General features: G+C 44.4%; 1 protein-coding gene across 12 annotated transcripts in view; it reads left to right on the top strand.

The window, feature by feature from the left end:
* The window catches only part of LOC126985418 (forkhead box protein P1-like), a 483,883-nt gene that overhangs the window by 452,877 nt on the left and 15,091 nt on the right, over positions 1–15,915 (top strand). For 9 of the 12 annotated variants that reach the window (XM_050840267.1, XM_050840268.1, XM_050840261.1 and 6 more), the window contains 5 exons: positions 4,500–4,635; positions 5,510–5,668; positions 10,665–10,800; positions 13,313–13,730; positions 15,660–15,787. In XM_050840267.1, the coding sequence (XP_050696224.1) occupies positions 4,500–4,635; positions 5,510–5,668; positions 10,665–10,800; positions 13,313–13,730; positions 15,660–15,787 (977 nt within the window). The remainder of the gene's footprint in view (positions 1–4,499; positions 4,636–5,509; positions 5,669–10,664; positions 10,801–13,312; positions 13,731–15,659; positions 15,788–15,915) is intronic. The other 3 variants (XM_050840266.1, XM_050840271.1, XM_050840262.1) reach the window with 2 other exon arrangements.

The raw sequence follows: 15,915 nt of genomic DNA, 5'->3' as shown, positions 1-15,915 counted from the left end.
CTGACACTCCCTCTCATTCCTCTCTTAACTTAGCCTTAGTGATTCTTAGTTCTTAATAAAACTTACCTGAACTCACCTGTCCTTGTGTATATACTGTAGGACACGCGGTCATGTGGTACGGACAGGTGAATCACAGGTAGGCGTAAATAGGCACACCTGGATTTACCTTTTTTTTACGCAGGTGTTTCGTCTTGGCGTTAACTTGCTTTGCGCTAAATGTTGATTCTCGCCTGTTCAGTAATCCAGGTAATTTTGTTGGGTTCGTGATTTCGTGCACAAAAACAAATTCGGCGACGTTTGGAACTGTGACTAGAATTTGTTTCGGTGAGAATAATCAGATTTTTGTTTTGTTTCGTTTCTCTCTCTCTCTCTCTCTCTCTCTCTCTCTCTCTCTCTCTCTCTCTCTCTCTCTCTCTCTCTCTCTCTCCATTTTTACTCTAATTTACGTTAAAAAAACACAAGAAAATGAATAGCGAAAAGAGGCAGTTACGCTTCTTCATCTCATTCGTCGTCTCCCTTAATCAACGCAAATAAAAAAGTTAATAAATAGATAAACAACAAGCTAATTCAAGACATCACCTGATTACCTGCACATAACCAGGTACACAGACAGCGCTCACTCGCTCAGGTAACCCGCGGCGCACCTGAGCCAGCGGGACTAATAACAAGGTACGCCAGGTAAACACACAGGTAGCCACGCACGGGTATAGGTATGTTGATGAGGCGTGGCGAAGGTGCAGCGAGGAGAACACACCCACGCCTGCACAGTCCGTCAGTCACTCGGCCGGTCAGTTAACCAGATAGCCAAACATTTAGCCAACCCACACCTGCACAGTCAGTCGATCAGTCAAACAGTCAGTCAATTAACCAGGTAGTTGGAGATTTAGCCAGCCAGTCAGCCAGCCATTCAGTTAGTCAGACGTCCAGTAAATTTAGCAGTCAGTCAGTCAGTCAGATCAGCTAACCCGATCGATATTCAGACATTTAGCCATCCATTCAGTTAGTCAGCAAGTTCTTAAGTCAACAAGCTAGTTAGACGTCCAGTAAATTAAGCATTCAGTCAGTCAGTTAACCAGATAGTCAGACATTTAGCCAGTCAGTTAATCAGTCAGCAAGTTATTCGCCCATTCAGTTAGTCAGCCGTACAGTAAATTAAAAGTCAGTCAATCAGCCAGTCAGTAAGACATTTAAACAGCCGGTCATTCAACAGTCAGATATTTAGCCAGCCAGTAAGTCAGTCAGTCAACCAGTCAAACGCTTAGCCAGCCATATAGTTCGTTAGTCAACCAATCAGTGAGCCAGTTAGTCAAGCATCCAGTCCATCAGGCAAATATTTAGTCAGCCAATTCGTTAGTTAGCGAGCCGTTTAGCCATTCAGTCAGGCATCCAATAAGTCAAGCATTCTGTCAGTCAACTACCCATACATTTAGCTAGCCAGTCCCTCAGTCAGCAAGTTAACCAGCTTACCAACTAGTCAGTCAGTCAGTCAAACCGTTAAACATTTTACTAGCCCGTCAAACAGTCAGGAAATTAACCAGCCAACCAACCAGTCAGTCAGTCAGGCAACTATTTAGTAAGTCAAACAGCCAGTCAGACATATAGCTAGTTCGTCAGTCAACCAGGCAGATATTTGGCCAGTCAGAGAGTCAGCCAATCAGGGAGTCGCTCATATGTTATCCTCGATGTACGCCTGTGTTAATGCGTCGTGAGCCTTGATGATCTGGCGGACAGGTGTACCGCAGGTGTTGTTAACGTGGGTCCGGTTAAACACCTGCGTTGAAGTGCTATTTTTGGGTGACCCTCGCCGTCAGGGTTTGTTTTTTCCCTTCGCTTTTTGACGCGCTTCCCTCACATGTTTCCTTCTGTACTTCGTTTCTTCGTGTTGTTCATGAATAGTATCGAGCGACTTTCCTTTGATTATCGTTCTTGCGGATTTGATAAAAAAAAAGGTTAATCAAAATGAGTTAAGAATATACACCTGAGGAATTAAGCTGAGAGAAATAACTGATGAGCGTAACAGTAATAATAACGCTGTTACAAAAAAACAAAATAATAATAATAATAATAATAATAATAATAATAATAATAATAGAATCCCGGGGCATATAAGCATAAAGAAAATTAAACTCGTGTAATGAGGTTAAGAAATATGTTAGGAAGGGTTGCAAATTTTATTAATGAGGGAACAACACGTCTCCGCACAACAACTTTGAGGTTAAAGTTGATAAAAAAAACTTAGTACGAAAACTGTTTATCGCGTTGCTGACTTCATCGTCGCCATTAAAATTAAATAAACCATGACTTTTATATTTCTCGCTCGTCATTATAGCATTCCTGTGTGTGGTTTTTTTTTTCCAGGCCGTCAGCAAGCCAGTCAGCCATTTATTCAGCCATTAATAAATTAGTCAAGCATTCAGTCAACTAGTTATTCAGTCAGTAGGCCAGTCACTAATTCAACGAGTCACTTAGTCAGTTCATTCTTCTTTATAATCAAACAGAGATAAAAACAATGTATATATAGAATTATAAGAAATAGTTCAAGATTTCACTCACATAGCTTGACAGGATTACATGGAACAAGGAATTTCTTTGTCCTTAATTTTGATCGGTTTTCTTTATAATCAAACTGAAATGAAGAGAAATAGTAGAGGAGGAGGAACAGCAAAATCTTCACTTATATATTTTTTGTTCGGGTTACTACTGAATATACTGTGTGCCCTTCAGTTGGTTTGTATTTCTGTGTTTTCTCTTCATCGTAACAAAGAAATCAAGTGAAAGGAAATCATAAAACAGGAAGAGAAGAACAACGAAGGTTTTAATATCCCGCTCCGGCACCAATCTCGCCATTTTTAAAACAAATTTCTATAAGCGACAGAAGAAAAATATAGAAAAGAAAATACATGACGATAATAAATGCAATATGAACCGCGAAATCAAAATAATGATCAAGAAAAATATTAATTTGCGAACTTTATATTAGATTTTTAGAGCAATTTTATATTATAAATTTTGTGGCCTTTTTGCATCATCTCAAATACCGAGGATGCGGCGAGAGAGAGAGAGAGAGAGAGAGAGAGAGAGAGAGAGCGGTATTGTTGGGCTGTTTAGTTTTAATTAAAGAAACTCTTGAACGCAGTGAAATTTGTTGACGTAAATCGGGGAAGCGTAACTAAGAATCTGACTAACGATGAAGAAACCAATTAAGACGAACGCCGGGAAGGGAAAGTGATCGATGCCTTCTGGAACGCTACCGCCGGCCACGTAACGCAACCTTCGCTGTGTTCATTACTTCGTGTTTCTTGCTCCAACACCCCAAGAGCCGCCTCGTCCGCGCGTCGCTAGGGACAAACAAGGTCGTGAGGTCCCTTATAAGGCGTCGGGATGAGGTGAAGTGGTGTTAAGTCCTCCGCGCCTTACAAGGGAGTCGCGTCGTTGTCTGGTCCGATCTGGTGATGATGGCGATGATGGTGGTTCGTGTGTTTGTCCTCAGGCTCGCTCAGCAACACCTCCGTGGCGGGGCGGGTGAAGGACGAGGGAGCAGCACGAGGAACAGTGTCTTCGGGTGTTGCCTGGCCACGCATCCGCCGTGAGCCCCGTGATGCCTTTTGTTGACTTGTAATTCACGTCGCCTGGCTGGAGACACGCTCGCCGCGCCTCACGCGTCCTCCTCGCCGCCCCGCCAAGTGGTTCGCTGCTTGTCGTGTGCACTGACCGGCCGCCGCTGCCGATTTTTTATGGATGAAATATCGCCGGGGCAGGAATAATGATAATGTCACGGCGAGGGGTTGCGTGTGGCCGCGCTGCTCAGTGCCCCGTGTGTCGCGGCGGAGAGGGATTGAGGAGTTAATAAGTGAGGTGCGCGGCAAAGTTTTGTTGACATTTCTGGAGTGGACAGAAAACTGACGCGGCGCCTCGCCCTCCATGACTTGTAAATACCAACACTCCGCCACCGCCGGCACGCCGCCGCCGCCTCCGCCGCTCACATCGCCGGGGTGGAATAAGTAGCGGTTGAATGCAAGAAAATTAGCCTGATCAACGCCCTACCACTGCCTGGATATCGCTGGCCGCTGAAAGTCTCTGCCTCGAATCCCGTGTGAAGCCTCGAAGTGTCTCGAACCGGACCGCCGCGCCGCTGTTGCCCCAGTGTTGCCGGAGAGGCCGTGATGCAGCCCCGTGCTCTGCAGTACTGTTGTGTTATGTTGTGTTGTCGCGTCAGCCGTGCGTGCGTGAGACAAAGGACACAGTAGCCGTGTGTGGCCCTGACGCGGCGCTGAGTCACTCCGCGGCGGGTCGTCCCCCGTCCTGCCCTCCCGGCCAGGCCACCGCTGCACCCACGCACGAACCGGGCAGCCACGGGCGGGACGAGGGTCTGGGCAGTTGCAGGGCAGAGGTAGGGCGAGGCGGGGGTGGTGGTGGTGGGGTCCAGGTGGTCTGTCTGTATCCCTGTCTTGGTGGCGTCAACAGGCGAGTATTACAGTGACGGCTTCTTCCTCCCACAGACGAAGGTGTCCGGGCCCTTGGCGCAGCTCGGGGCGCAGCAGCAGCAGCTTGTACAGCAGCTGCAGGCCGTGCAGCGGCAGTACCTCCTTCAGTCCGGCCTCCACCCCGGCCTGCACCACCACAATGGCGAGACACGTGAGTACCACACGACCAGGCCTCGGCCAGTCATCCTTCCGGCGGCCTCCCTACACACACACACACACACACACACACGCCGATGTCATGCATGCCGAGACACATAGTTGAGGGCACAGTCCGAGAATCCTCCAGACAGGCCGCCCGCCGGGCCGCCACACAGGCCGTGGATGCTTCGGGTAATTACTGGGCAAAAATCTAGAGCCACAAAACACCGTCCAGCCCAAGGCATCCAGGTGAACCAGTGGCCAGGTAAACCAGTGTCCAGGTGAACCAGTACCTGTGGCGGGGCGGACCACCTGCCCACCCAGCCCCAGTTAAACAGGGGAGAGTCGGGGCGGGGCGGGGCGTCGGGTGCTAGCATCGGCCGCACGTGTCCCCGCCGGCAGCTCGGCATCTCGTAAATAGTCATCAAAAAAGCTTTTATCTCCTACTTAATCTGCGGCGGGTTCATGTGTAATGGATTGGGTGTTTGTTGTTGTATTTAACAGTATTTTGCCTCCCTTAGCGCCGACGTAAATATCACGCTGTCGGGAAGAAAGGAGTATTTATTGTCTGTCTGACCTTACGTGCACACACACACACACACACACACACACACACACACACACACACACACACACACACACAGGCTTTTGATGCCTCTTAATGAATCTTAATTTATTCAACTGAGGAAGTTCTGGGAACGCGGTGGCAACAGAAACAAAAATAATAGGTCATATAAATACTAAAACACGCAAATACACACTGAAGGTCGCGGTGGACGAAACAAACACGCAGTAATATAACAAAAGACAGCAGTGAGTCAAAAGTTATAAAAAGGTGAATATTCAGGCATTAATTACCTTACGCGAGTTTCCTTTCTCATGGTTAGGGTCTCCGCCAGGTGTGCCGAGCGACGGGAACTCTTGGAAGGAGAGGAGTGAGCGCTCGGAAACCCCCTCCCCCCATCACCACCACCACAACAACAATAACAACAACAATAACAACAACGAGAGAGATCAGAAACCTATGCCGCCTCCCTCCGCTAATGGTAAGTAGATTCAATGGTTCATCCTCCTCCTCCTCCTCCTTTTCATTATCTTCTTCGTCCTCCTCCTCATCCTCTTCTTCGTCCTCCTCCTCATCCACTTCTTCGTCCTCCTCCTCATCCACTTCTTCGTCCTCCTCCTCATCCTCTTCTTCGTCCTCCTCCTCATCCTCTTCTTCGTCCTCCTCCTCATCCTCTTCATCGTCCTCCTCCTCATCCACTTCTTCGTCCTCCTCCTCCTTTTCATCCTCATCTTCGTCGTCGTCATCTTCCTCCTCCTCCTCCTCTTCCTCCTTTTCGTCCGCATCTCCTTCGTCGCCATCTTCCTCCTCCTCCTCCTCCTTCGTCATCCTCTTACTCCTCTTCGTCGTCTGTCTGTATTCTAGGACACAGTTCACTATATAATTTACCTTTTAGCTGTTTCACTGTTTCGCTCGTGGTTCCATATTTTTCACTGCCTTGGAATCCATAAATCTGGGAGCAAGTAGGAATAGAAGGAAAGAGAAACGAGCAAGGAGGAGAGAATACACGAGCAAAGTAAAGGAAGAGAGTAAGAAGAAAAATGAACAAGTGCGCGCTAGATATCGAAACAACAACAATAACAATAATCTGAGGGTTCGAAGCTTCTTGAACTCCTTACTTATTCTCTGTTAAGGTTTTAGCATTTTAAAACTTCCCCTCGCCATGTTTTATTTTGTGAGAAGCTGTCATTTTCTTCATCTTAGACACACACACACACACACACACACACACAGAGAGAGAGAGAGAGAGAGAGAGAGAGAGAGAGAGAGATTATGGGAAGTAGGGCCCGTGGAGAGGATGGGAGACCAGTAGTTTCATTATAATCAAGCTAAAAGAAAAAAATAAGGAAAGGTAGAGGAAGAGAAGGAAAAGTATACGAAAAGGAGAGAATATTCTACTCATCCATCATCGATTTTGTTAACTTTTCTTGTTCGGTCGCTCCAGGAACTTATTTTGAGGTGTGCGGTAATCTACTTTAACTTTAGGCTTATTCTACCACGGCGGAGATGGACGGAAGAACTCGATAAGCTATTATTCGCGATACAAATATGAAGTCTCGGCTCTCCCTTCTCGCCTGCCTCTCCCTCGCCGCCCTGCCACTCTCCCGCGCTCCACATCAGTCTGTAAACATCAATTAAAACTAACTACCGGTCTTGTAGATGTTGACACGGGAGCAACAGCCAATTTGGAAGAGAGAATTTCCCGCTGGTGGCGTGAGTGTGGCGGCCGCCGCGAGGGTGCACCACCTGCCTTGTCGCCGCCTCCCGCGCGCTCTCCCTCCCTCGCTTCCTTTCCCTCCCGCCCCCAAGAGTGCAACATGCTGGACGCGCCTCCCACCCGCCTCCTCCCGCCTCCACCCGCCGTACCCAGTCTCCCCCCGCCTCCTCCCGCTCTTCAAACTTTCCCAGCCGGCCACACGCGTTCTCTATCGCTCTCAAGACGTATTGAATCCCACGTAGGAGTCGCCGCGGAGCATGGCAGGGCGGCGCCTCCACCCACCCACTCCGTCCGTCGCCCAGCCCGCCTATGCCGCCGCCCACGCTGGGATAAGATAATGAGGGAATGTTATCAGAACAGCGTGTAGTAATTGTTTTGTGGGGCTCATTATGCTTGTTAGAGTTATGAGTATTGCAATGGTTGATAGCAAAATAGGGAGAATAACGAGGAAATTCCCGCGTGTCTTCTATAAGGACGGAATTTTATAAGAACAGCGTGTAGTAATTGTTTTGTGGGATTCATTATGCTTGTTAGTTATGTGTATTGTAATGGCTGATAGGAAAATAGGGAGAATAACGAGGAAATTGCCGCGTGTCTTCTATAAGGACGGAATTTTATAAGAACAGAGTGTAGTAATTGAATTGAGGTTCATTATGCTTGTTAGCGCTATGAGTATTGTAATTGTGGTACGAAGGATATAAAAAAAAAGGGAAAACTAATGAGATGATTGCCAAGATTCTAAATTACTGAAAACATATGCCTGTTATTGGTAGCATATTACACGTACAACTTAAATATTTCGCTGATTTAATATTCAAATACTACTTTTTCTCTCTGCCTCATCCCAGCGAATAAAATTGAGACGTTAAAATGTTGCGGTGTCGATTTCGATCCCAGACATAATTTCCTCGCGTGTCTCTTAATATTTTTCTTCGTAGTCGCACACGTTGAACGCAATAAATTCTTCCCCGCGGTGCATTTGTGTCTGGCGATGGGCGTGTCCTTCTTCATAATGGATCGCCTTAACAAAGCTGATATTCACATTATATTAAATTTTACAACCTCAAACACGGGGAGTTAAATAACTGGACACCTCGGCAAGAATACTAAGGGTGATAGATTAATGATTATGCTTCGAGTTTGTTTTATTAGTTCCTTCGTTACCCTCTAGAAGCGGCAGATGCAGTAGAATCGGAAGCATAAATAATGTTACAACTATTCAAATATTAGCAAGAGTATTTCAGACACAAGATAAACGGGAAGGAGAAAATATACTCGCCATCACCAAAACGAACACAGCATATTGATAACTTAGTCTTACGTGCGCAGTTTTTCCTTTATTTTTACTCCAGTATGTTATAACTATCTCTACTTGTCCCTACCTTCACCTGTAATCATTGTTCGTTGTCATTCTCACCCATGCAAAATATACTCGCCATCACCAAAACGAACACAGCATATTGATAACTTAGTCTTACGTGCGCAGTTTTTCCTTTATTTTTACTCCAGTATGTTATAACTATCTCTACTTGTCCCTACCTTCACCTGTAATCATTGTTCGTTGTCATTCTCACCCATACAAAATATACTCGCCATCACCAAAACGAACACAGCATATTGATAACTTAGTCTTACATGCGTAGTTTTTCCTTTATTTTTACTCTAGTATGTTATAACTACCTCTACTTATCCTTACCTTTAGCTCTGATCATTGTTCGTCGTCATGCAGAATATACTCAAAATATACTCGCCATCACCAAAACGAACACAGCATATTGATAACTTCGTCTTACGTGCGCAGTTTTTCCTTCATTCTTACTCCAGTATGTTATAGGTAGAGGAAGAGAAGGAAAAGTATAGGAAAAGGAGAGAATATTCTACTCATTCGCCATAGATTTTGTTAACTTTTCTTGTTCGGTCGCTCTAGGAACTTATTTTGAGGTGTGCGGTAATCTACTTTAACTTTAGGCTTATTCGACCACGGCGGAGATGGACGGAAGAATACATACTACCTCTGCTCGTCCTTACCTTCACCTGTAATCATTGTTTGTAGTCATTCTCACCTGTGCATTTTCTTACCTTTACCTATCGCTAATAATTATTTGCCTTCATTCTTACTGAGGCATCTTACCTACGTACCTACTAACCTACCTACTTACCTATTATTACCTTCCTTTACCTACCTTACTTTCACCACTAATGTGTCTTCGCCTTCATTCTTATTGAGGCATCTTACCTACCTACCTACCAACCTACTTACCTATCGTTACCTTCCTGTACCTACCTTTACCTTCACCACTAATATGTCATGTCCTTCATTCTTACGCATCTTACCTATTCCTACGCTGTTTGCCTTCATTCCTGCTCAGACATTTTACCCATACCCTCTGCCTTCATTTCTACTTACGCATCTTACTTACGTTTCCCTACCTTTACCTGTATCGCTAATCAGTATTTTGCATTCTTACACATTTACCTTACTTACGTTTCTCTACCTTTACCTGTACCGCTAATCAGTATTTTGCATTCTTACCCATTTACCTTACTTACCTTTCCCTACCTTTACCTGTACCGCTAATCAGTATTTTGCATTCTTACCCATTTACCTTACTTACCTTTCCCTACCTTTACCTGTATCGCTAATCAGTATTTTGCATTCTTACCCATTTACCTTACTTACCTTTCCCTACCTTTACCTGTACCGCTAATCAGTATTTTGCATTCTTACCCATTTACCTTACTTACCTTTCCCTACCTTTACCTGTACCGCTAATCAGTATTTTGCATTCTTACCCATTTACGTTACTTACCTTTCCCTACCTTTACCTGTACCGCTAATCAATTTTTGCATCCCTACCCATTTACCTTATTTACCTTTCCCTACCTTTACCTGTACCGCTAATCAGTATTTTGCATCCCTACCCATTTACGTTACTTACCTTTCCCCACCTTTACCTGTACTGTTAATCTGTGTTCGCCTCCATTCGTTTTCGGACATCTTATTATTAGCATTATCTTATATTGTTACAGTAAAGGAGGCTGCTCAAGGACAAAAAAAATACATGTATCAAGATTATAGTTGGAGTATCCTACGTTCTTCGCTATACAATATTTGCCTTCATTCTTACCCATGCAATTTACCTTTCCTACCTTTACCTGTACCGCTAATCAGTATTTTGCATTCTTACCCATTTACCTTACTTACCTTTCCTACCTTTACCTGTACCGCTTAATCAGTATTTTACCTCCTACTCCATTTCTACTCACGCATCTTACTTACCTTTCCCCACCTTTACCTTGTACTGTTAATCTGTTTCGCCTTCATTCTTTTACATCTTATTACTAGCATTATCTTATATTGCTCATACATTCTAGGAGGCTGCTCAAGGACAAAAAAAATACATGTATCAAGATTATAGTTGGAGTATCCTACGTTCTTCGCTATACAATATTTGCCTTCATTCTTACCCATGCAATTTACCTATACTTTTACCTACCCTTACCTTAACCGCTGATCACTGTTTGCCTTCATTCTTATATACCTTACCTCACGCTGTTTTCCTTCTCACTTGCTCATATATTTTACCTCCCCTTTCTCTCCATTTCTATACTCACGCATCTTACCTTCCTTTCCCCACCTTTACCTTCAGCGCTAATCAATAGTTTGCCTTCATTCTTTCTCATGCATACCTACTTTTACCTACCTCTACATACCTCTCCTTACCTTCGCCGCTAACGAGTATGCTTCCCTCGTGCGCAGGCCGCGAGATGAACGGTCTGGGCGGCGAGGAGGATGACATGTCGGGTCGCCGCGCCGGCCACCCGCTCTACGGCCACGGGGTGTGCAAGTGGCCGGGCTGCGAGGCGATCTGCGACGACAACCACACCTTCCACAAGTAAGTGTAGTGAAGTAATGATAGTAGTGGTAGTAGTAGTAGTAGTTTATGGTTTGTTTGGCAAGAAAGTCGTACAATTTTTAACATACAGTAAAACGTAACGTAATTTTCTTCGTTCAGTGTCGTTGTAATATATAAATATACACTAGTTTCATTCTTCACGATTATAATATATACGGACCCTTCTTATCCATGCTCATTATCATTATCAGTTTCCTTCTTAACCACGTCGTTACCAGCATAGCGTAACTACTACTAATACTTCTTTTCCAATCTTCTTCATTTTCTTCTTGCATGTTCCACCAATCAAAGCTTTACTCATTAACACCATTTCCGCCAAACCTTCTCATCCTTGTAAATCAGTCACTCTGTTTTACACTTAACTACTACATCTTTTTCGTCCTCACTTCACCATCCGAGCGCCATTACCTCGTTCTCTCTTAAATTTAGCTTGTAGTAACGCTAAACTTTTTCTTCACGACCAGAGCTACACCTCATCTCTCTTTAATCTAGCGTTGTTTTACTCTTAAATACTTTTTCTTTTTCGTCTTTACGTCACCATCCGAGCGCCATTACCTCGTTCTCCCTCTTAAATTTAGCTTGCAGTACTAACGCTACACTCTTTCGCCACGACCAGAGCTACACCTCATCTTTCTTTAATCTTGCGTTATTCAAAGTCTTATTTCCATCAGTTCCTCGTCATGTCCAGATTAGACACCGTCATCGCTTCATTGTCCTCTTGACTAGTATTTTATTATCTTATTACCGCGAACATCTTTTTTTTACGTCTGCCAGAGCCTTGCCTGACTTTTCTTCCTGAATTTTCTGTTACTCTTCTAAGTCCCGGATGCTCAGACGCTTTCGGCTCTTAACAAATACTTCCCAAGGTCACAAAGGAGATCGGTCGGTTTATCATGAGGTTTTTTTTCACGTTCCTGGCCCAGAAACCTTATCAAACTTCTCACTAGACTCGTAAAACTATCCATGAAAAATACCCACAACCTCTATGAAAACCTTATTATATGTGGGTGTGTGATTCCCGAAATGTTTGAGAGTATGTCTAAAACTACTGTGTCAGGCTCAAAGAAACATCACACTTTTTTTTTTTTACATCGTCTTGAATTTATTTCGCACAAACGCTGAACTCATAAGACTTTACTTCACGTCTAGAGCCTCGCCGCGCCTTGTCTTCCCTTAAAAATGTAGCGGGCACTGTATATTTAACACTACTTGACGTCACACTCTGAGCCTCTCTCCATCTTTCCTTCCTCCTAGAATAAACTCGCACTAACCTCGCTATCATTTACACTTGCAGTATACGTTATTTATATCAATGCTTGTTTTTCGTCACGCTCGGAATTTAGTGTTGCGATATCAACCTCACCCCATCTCTCCGCTATCCTAAATTTAGCTCGCCTGATTCTCGCAAACTCTTCTCACACTACCACTATAACATCAATCATACTAATATTTTTTTTTCGTTGTCAGTCATACTAATTTTATTTTCGTAACGCTCAAGATTTCACGTAACATTTTTAACCTTATCCCAGCTCTCCTTCATCCTAAATATAGCTCGCCCGACTCTCGCTAACTCTTATCACACAAGCAGTACATCGCTCATACTGATATCCGTACGTCACGCTCAGAATATCATGTAGCCTCACCCCATCTCTCCATCACCCTAAATCACACTAATACTACGTCACTCTCTTGCACTTTTCTCTCGTCACGCTCAGAAACACGCAGCCTCTCCTCCCCCGCTAACAGTCTGTATATAACAAGCACTACATAATTCAAACTAATACTCTTCCCTCTTTCACCTTTTTTAGACTTTTTCACGCTCGAAGTTTAACTACATCACTCATACAAAGACTTCTCTCTCGTCATCGCCCAAACTAATACTCTTTTTTTTTCCGTCACGCTCAGAATTATATGTCACAGTTTCACCCCATCTCTCAGTCATCCTAAACTTAGCTCATCCCACTCTCGCTAATTTCCATCACACACTCGCTAACATTATAGTTACATAATTATCACATCACTCATACCTCACCTCTCCTCTCCTCCCGAAATTGACCTCTCTTTCGGCCACCTCTTTTGATTCTTTTTTTAGGAGCAGCGAGTAGCGGGCTTTTTTATTATTGTTTCCTTTTTTGTGCCCTTGAACTGTCTCCTTTATTGCAAAAAAAAATACTACTTGTCTCTCGTCATCCTCAGAGTCACATCAATTCTTCCTCTCCTGTTGTAAAAAAAAAATACTTGTCTATCGTCATCCTCAGAGTCTCACATCAATTCTCCCTCTCCTGTTTTAAAAAAAAAAAAGTACTTGTCTATCGTCATCCTCAGAGTCTCACATCAATTCTCCCTCTCCTGTTGTAAAAAAAAAAAAATACTTGTCTATCGTCATCCTCAGAGTCTCACATTAGTTCTTCTCTCCTGTTGTAAAAAAAAAAAAAACACTTGTCTATAGTCATCTTCAGAGTCTCACATCAGTTCTTCCTCTCCCCCGCAGACACCTGAACACTGAACACACGCTGGACGACAGATCGACGGCACAGGCGCGGGTACAGATGCAGGTCGTGAGCCAGCTGGAGCGGCAACTTACCAAGGAGCGGGACAGGCTGCAGGTGGGCCTCGCCGCGATGGTGGCCAGACTGACACCTACCATGCCCATGCCTACCATTCCATCCATACTCGGTCTTCAACCCCCCCTGCCCTTGGCCTACCAGCACCCACTAACCACCCTCGTGTGCTTCCAGGCAATGATGAACCACCTACATATGAACAAGCAGCAGCAACAACAGCAACAACAACAGCAGCAGCAACAGCAACAGCAGCAGCAGCCCCCGCCTCACCTCCCCCCGCCCCGTGTCACCTCGCCCGACCCCCCGCCCCCCCAACCCAAGCCCCTCGTGGATCCCCCAACTCAGGTGTGTAACTATGCGTGATTGCTTGTGCGCGGAGGTGGTGAGGAAGTGTTCGTGTTTATATTCCACACTTAAAAAACTGTGGGCCTTTAATTTGCCTCGAAAAGTGTATCAAGAGTAAGACTGAGGAATGTTTTCGTTATTTTTTCTTCGTATACAAGTTCTGTTAACGTTAAGTTGTTGTACCTAGTGCTCTCTCTCTCTCTCTCTCTCTCTCTCTCTCTCTCTCTCTCTCTCTCTCGTCAAGAATATGGCCCCAAAACGTAACTATACATCGGCGTTTTGCTTTGTTTTTGTTTGTTTTTTCTTTATTCTTTTTTTCATTTTTTCGCTGCGTGTTGTTTCTTGAGTAACGCATAACTACCACTCACGACTTTACGCGCCGCTTCTTTATTATTTTCTCTCGTGCATTGTTTCTTTGTATTCGTGTTCATGATTGCGCCATTAAAGAGCCTGGCGACACATTTTAGGAGGACTGACGCCATTAACTTCATTATTATTATTACCACTACTACTACTACTACTACTACTACTACTACTACTATTGCTATGTGTATTATCATTTCTTTACTATTTCCACACATTACCGAGGGCAGTGTGTATTTATAGAGCGACGCCTCAGGAATACGTGCGCTAACGGATGAGCAGCACGTGGGAGCGCATGAGATCAATTTACAGCGAAAAGTAAATAAAACGAAATAGCTAAAAGGATGTAACAGAAAAGTGCAATGAATTCACAACAGCTGTTAAAATTCCAATACTGAGAACGCGAAACTATCTTGCAGGCAGACACCTTCGCTTCGGTAAAACAGTTAACATAATGAATAAATAAATGATAACTACCTACACCGCAATTAAGCGTTTAAACAGTGCTATATTCCGAGTGGGACATCCCTGCTGACCCTTTTCTGGTACAATATTTACCTTTCCAAGGCTGTAAGTCATAGTGGTTCTTGACCGGGGTTCGACCGAATCTCAGGGGTTCAGTGAGCCAGTCTCAGGGGTTCGACGAAGATAGTGCATTTTCGCAATTGAATTGTAAGCAACTGTCCTTTCATATTTGTATTAATTAAAATGGAATTCATTCTTTGTGTTATGCAAGTATACTCCTGAATTTTTAAGCAACTTCCATTTTTGTCTTCTTGTTTTCATAATTGAGGGGTTCGGCACCTCTGAGAAGGTTAAGAACCAGTTGCTATAAGACAAATGACTAACTCTCCTGTTGCGTTTTAGCTGAACAAACCCAACCAAATAATGTTACATCGCCTAAATATAACCCAGACCGTTTGACTTGTAACCCTTTACCTTTTAGCTTTGCCCCACAAATGGTAACATATAACCCCCCAAATGGTAAACTAACCCCCTAAATAGTAACTCGACCATTACATTTCTTTACAGTACTCACCACCACCATATATATAAATAACATCTACACTACCACTTTAATCACCACCCTCGTATTGCCTAGCACCCTCAAAGGGTCACTTAGTTTCTCTCAAATTTTAACTTAAACATCTTTTTTTTATAGTAACCTAGCCCTTTTTGCTTCCTTGATTAACAATCTAGCCCCCCCCCCCCCTCCCCCAACAGAATGGTACCCCAGTCCTTCTTATATGGTATACCTTTATCCCTCCATGATGAGTAGCCCAGCCCCCTTATGTGTTTAATCAGCCCCCTTTGAATAGTAGCCTAGCTCCTTTAACACAATTACCTTTCCCTCACAACTTGTAACCAAACCCTTTCCATTGGTAATCTAACCCCTTCAACTGGTAACCTAGCCCTTTCCAATGGTAACCTAGCCCTCTCTGATGGTAACCCAGCACCCTCAGATGGTAATTTAACCCTTTCTGATGGTGACCCAGCCTACTGAAATGGTACCCTAGCCCCCATAGATCCACAACACTCATAGTAGCACCTTTTCTCCCCCTGCAGAGTCCCGGAGGCATCCTTCCCAAACTGGCCATGAGCCCCAACCTGCTGGGCGGCGGCGTGCTGGGCCCCAACCCCCTGGGGCTGCCGCACTCCCCCATGGGCCAGATGCCGCCCGTATCCCTCTTCAGGTGAGTAGATGGGCTCTCTTTTCTTCCTCTAGGCTGTATCTACATCATCATTTTCATCACATATCTCTTCTACTCATCTAGTTTTTCATCTTTTATCATCTTTCTCCTTTTCCTTCTTACTTTTATCA

This window comes from Eriocheir sinensis, chromosome 59, assembly GCF_024679095.1.
Source record: "Eriocheir sinensis breed Jianghai 21 chromosome 59, ASM2467909v1, whole genome shotgun sequence".
Taxonomy (NCBI): Eukaryota; Metazoa; Arthropoda; class Malacostraca; order Decapoda; family Varunidae; genus Eriocheir; species Eriocheir sinensis.
Note: the sequence above shows the minus strand (reverse complement) of the source record. Positions and strands in the feature narration are given on the sequence as shown.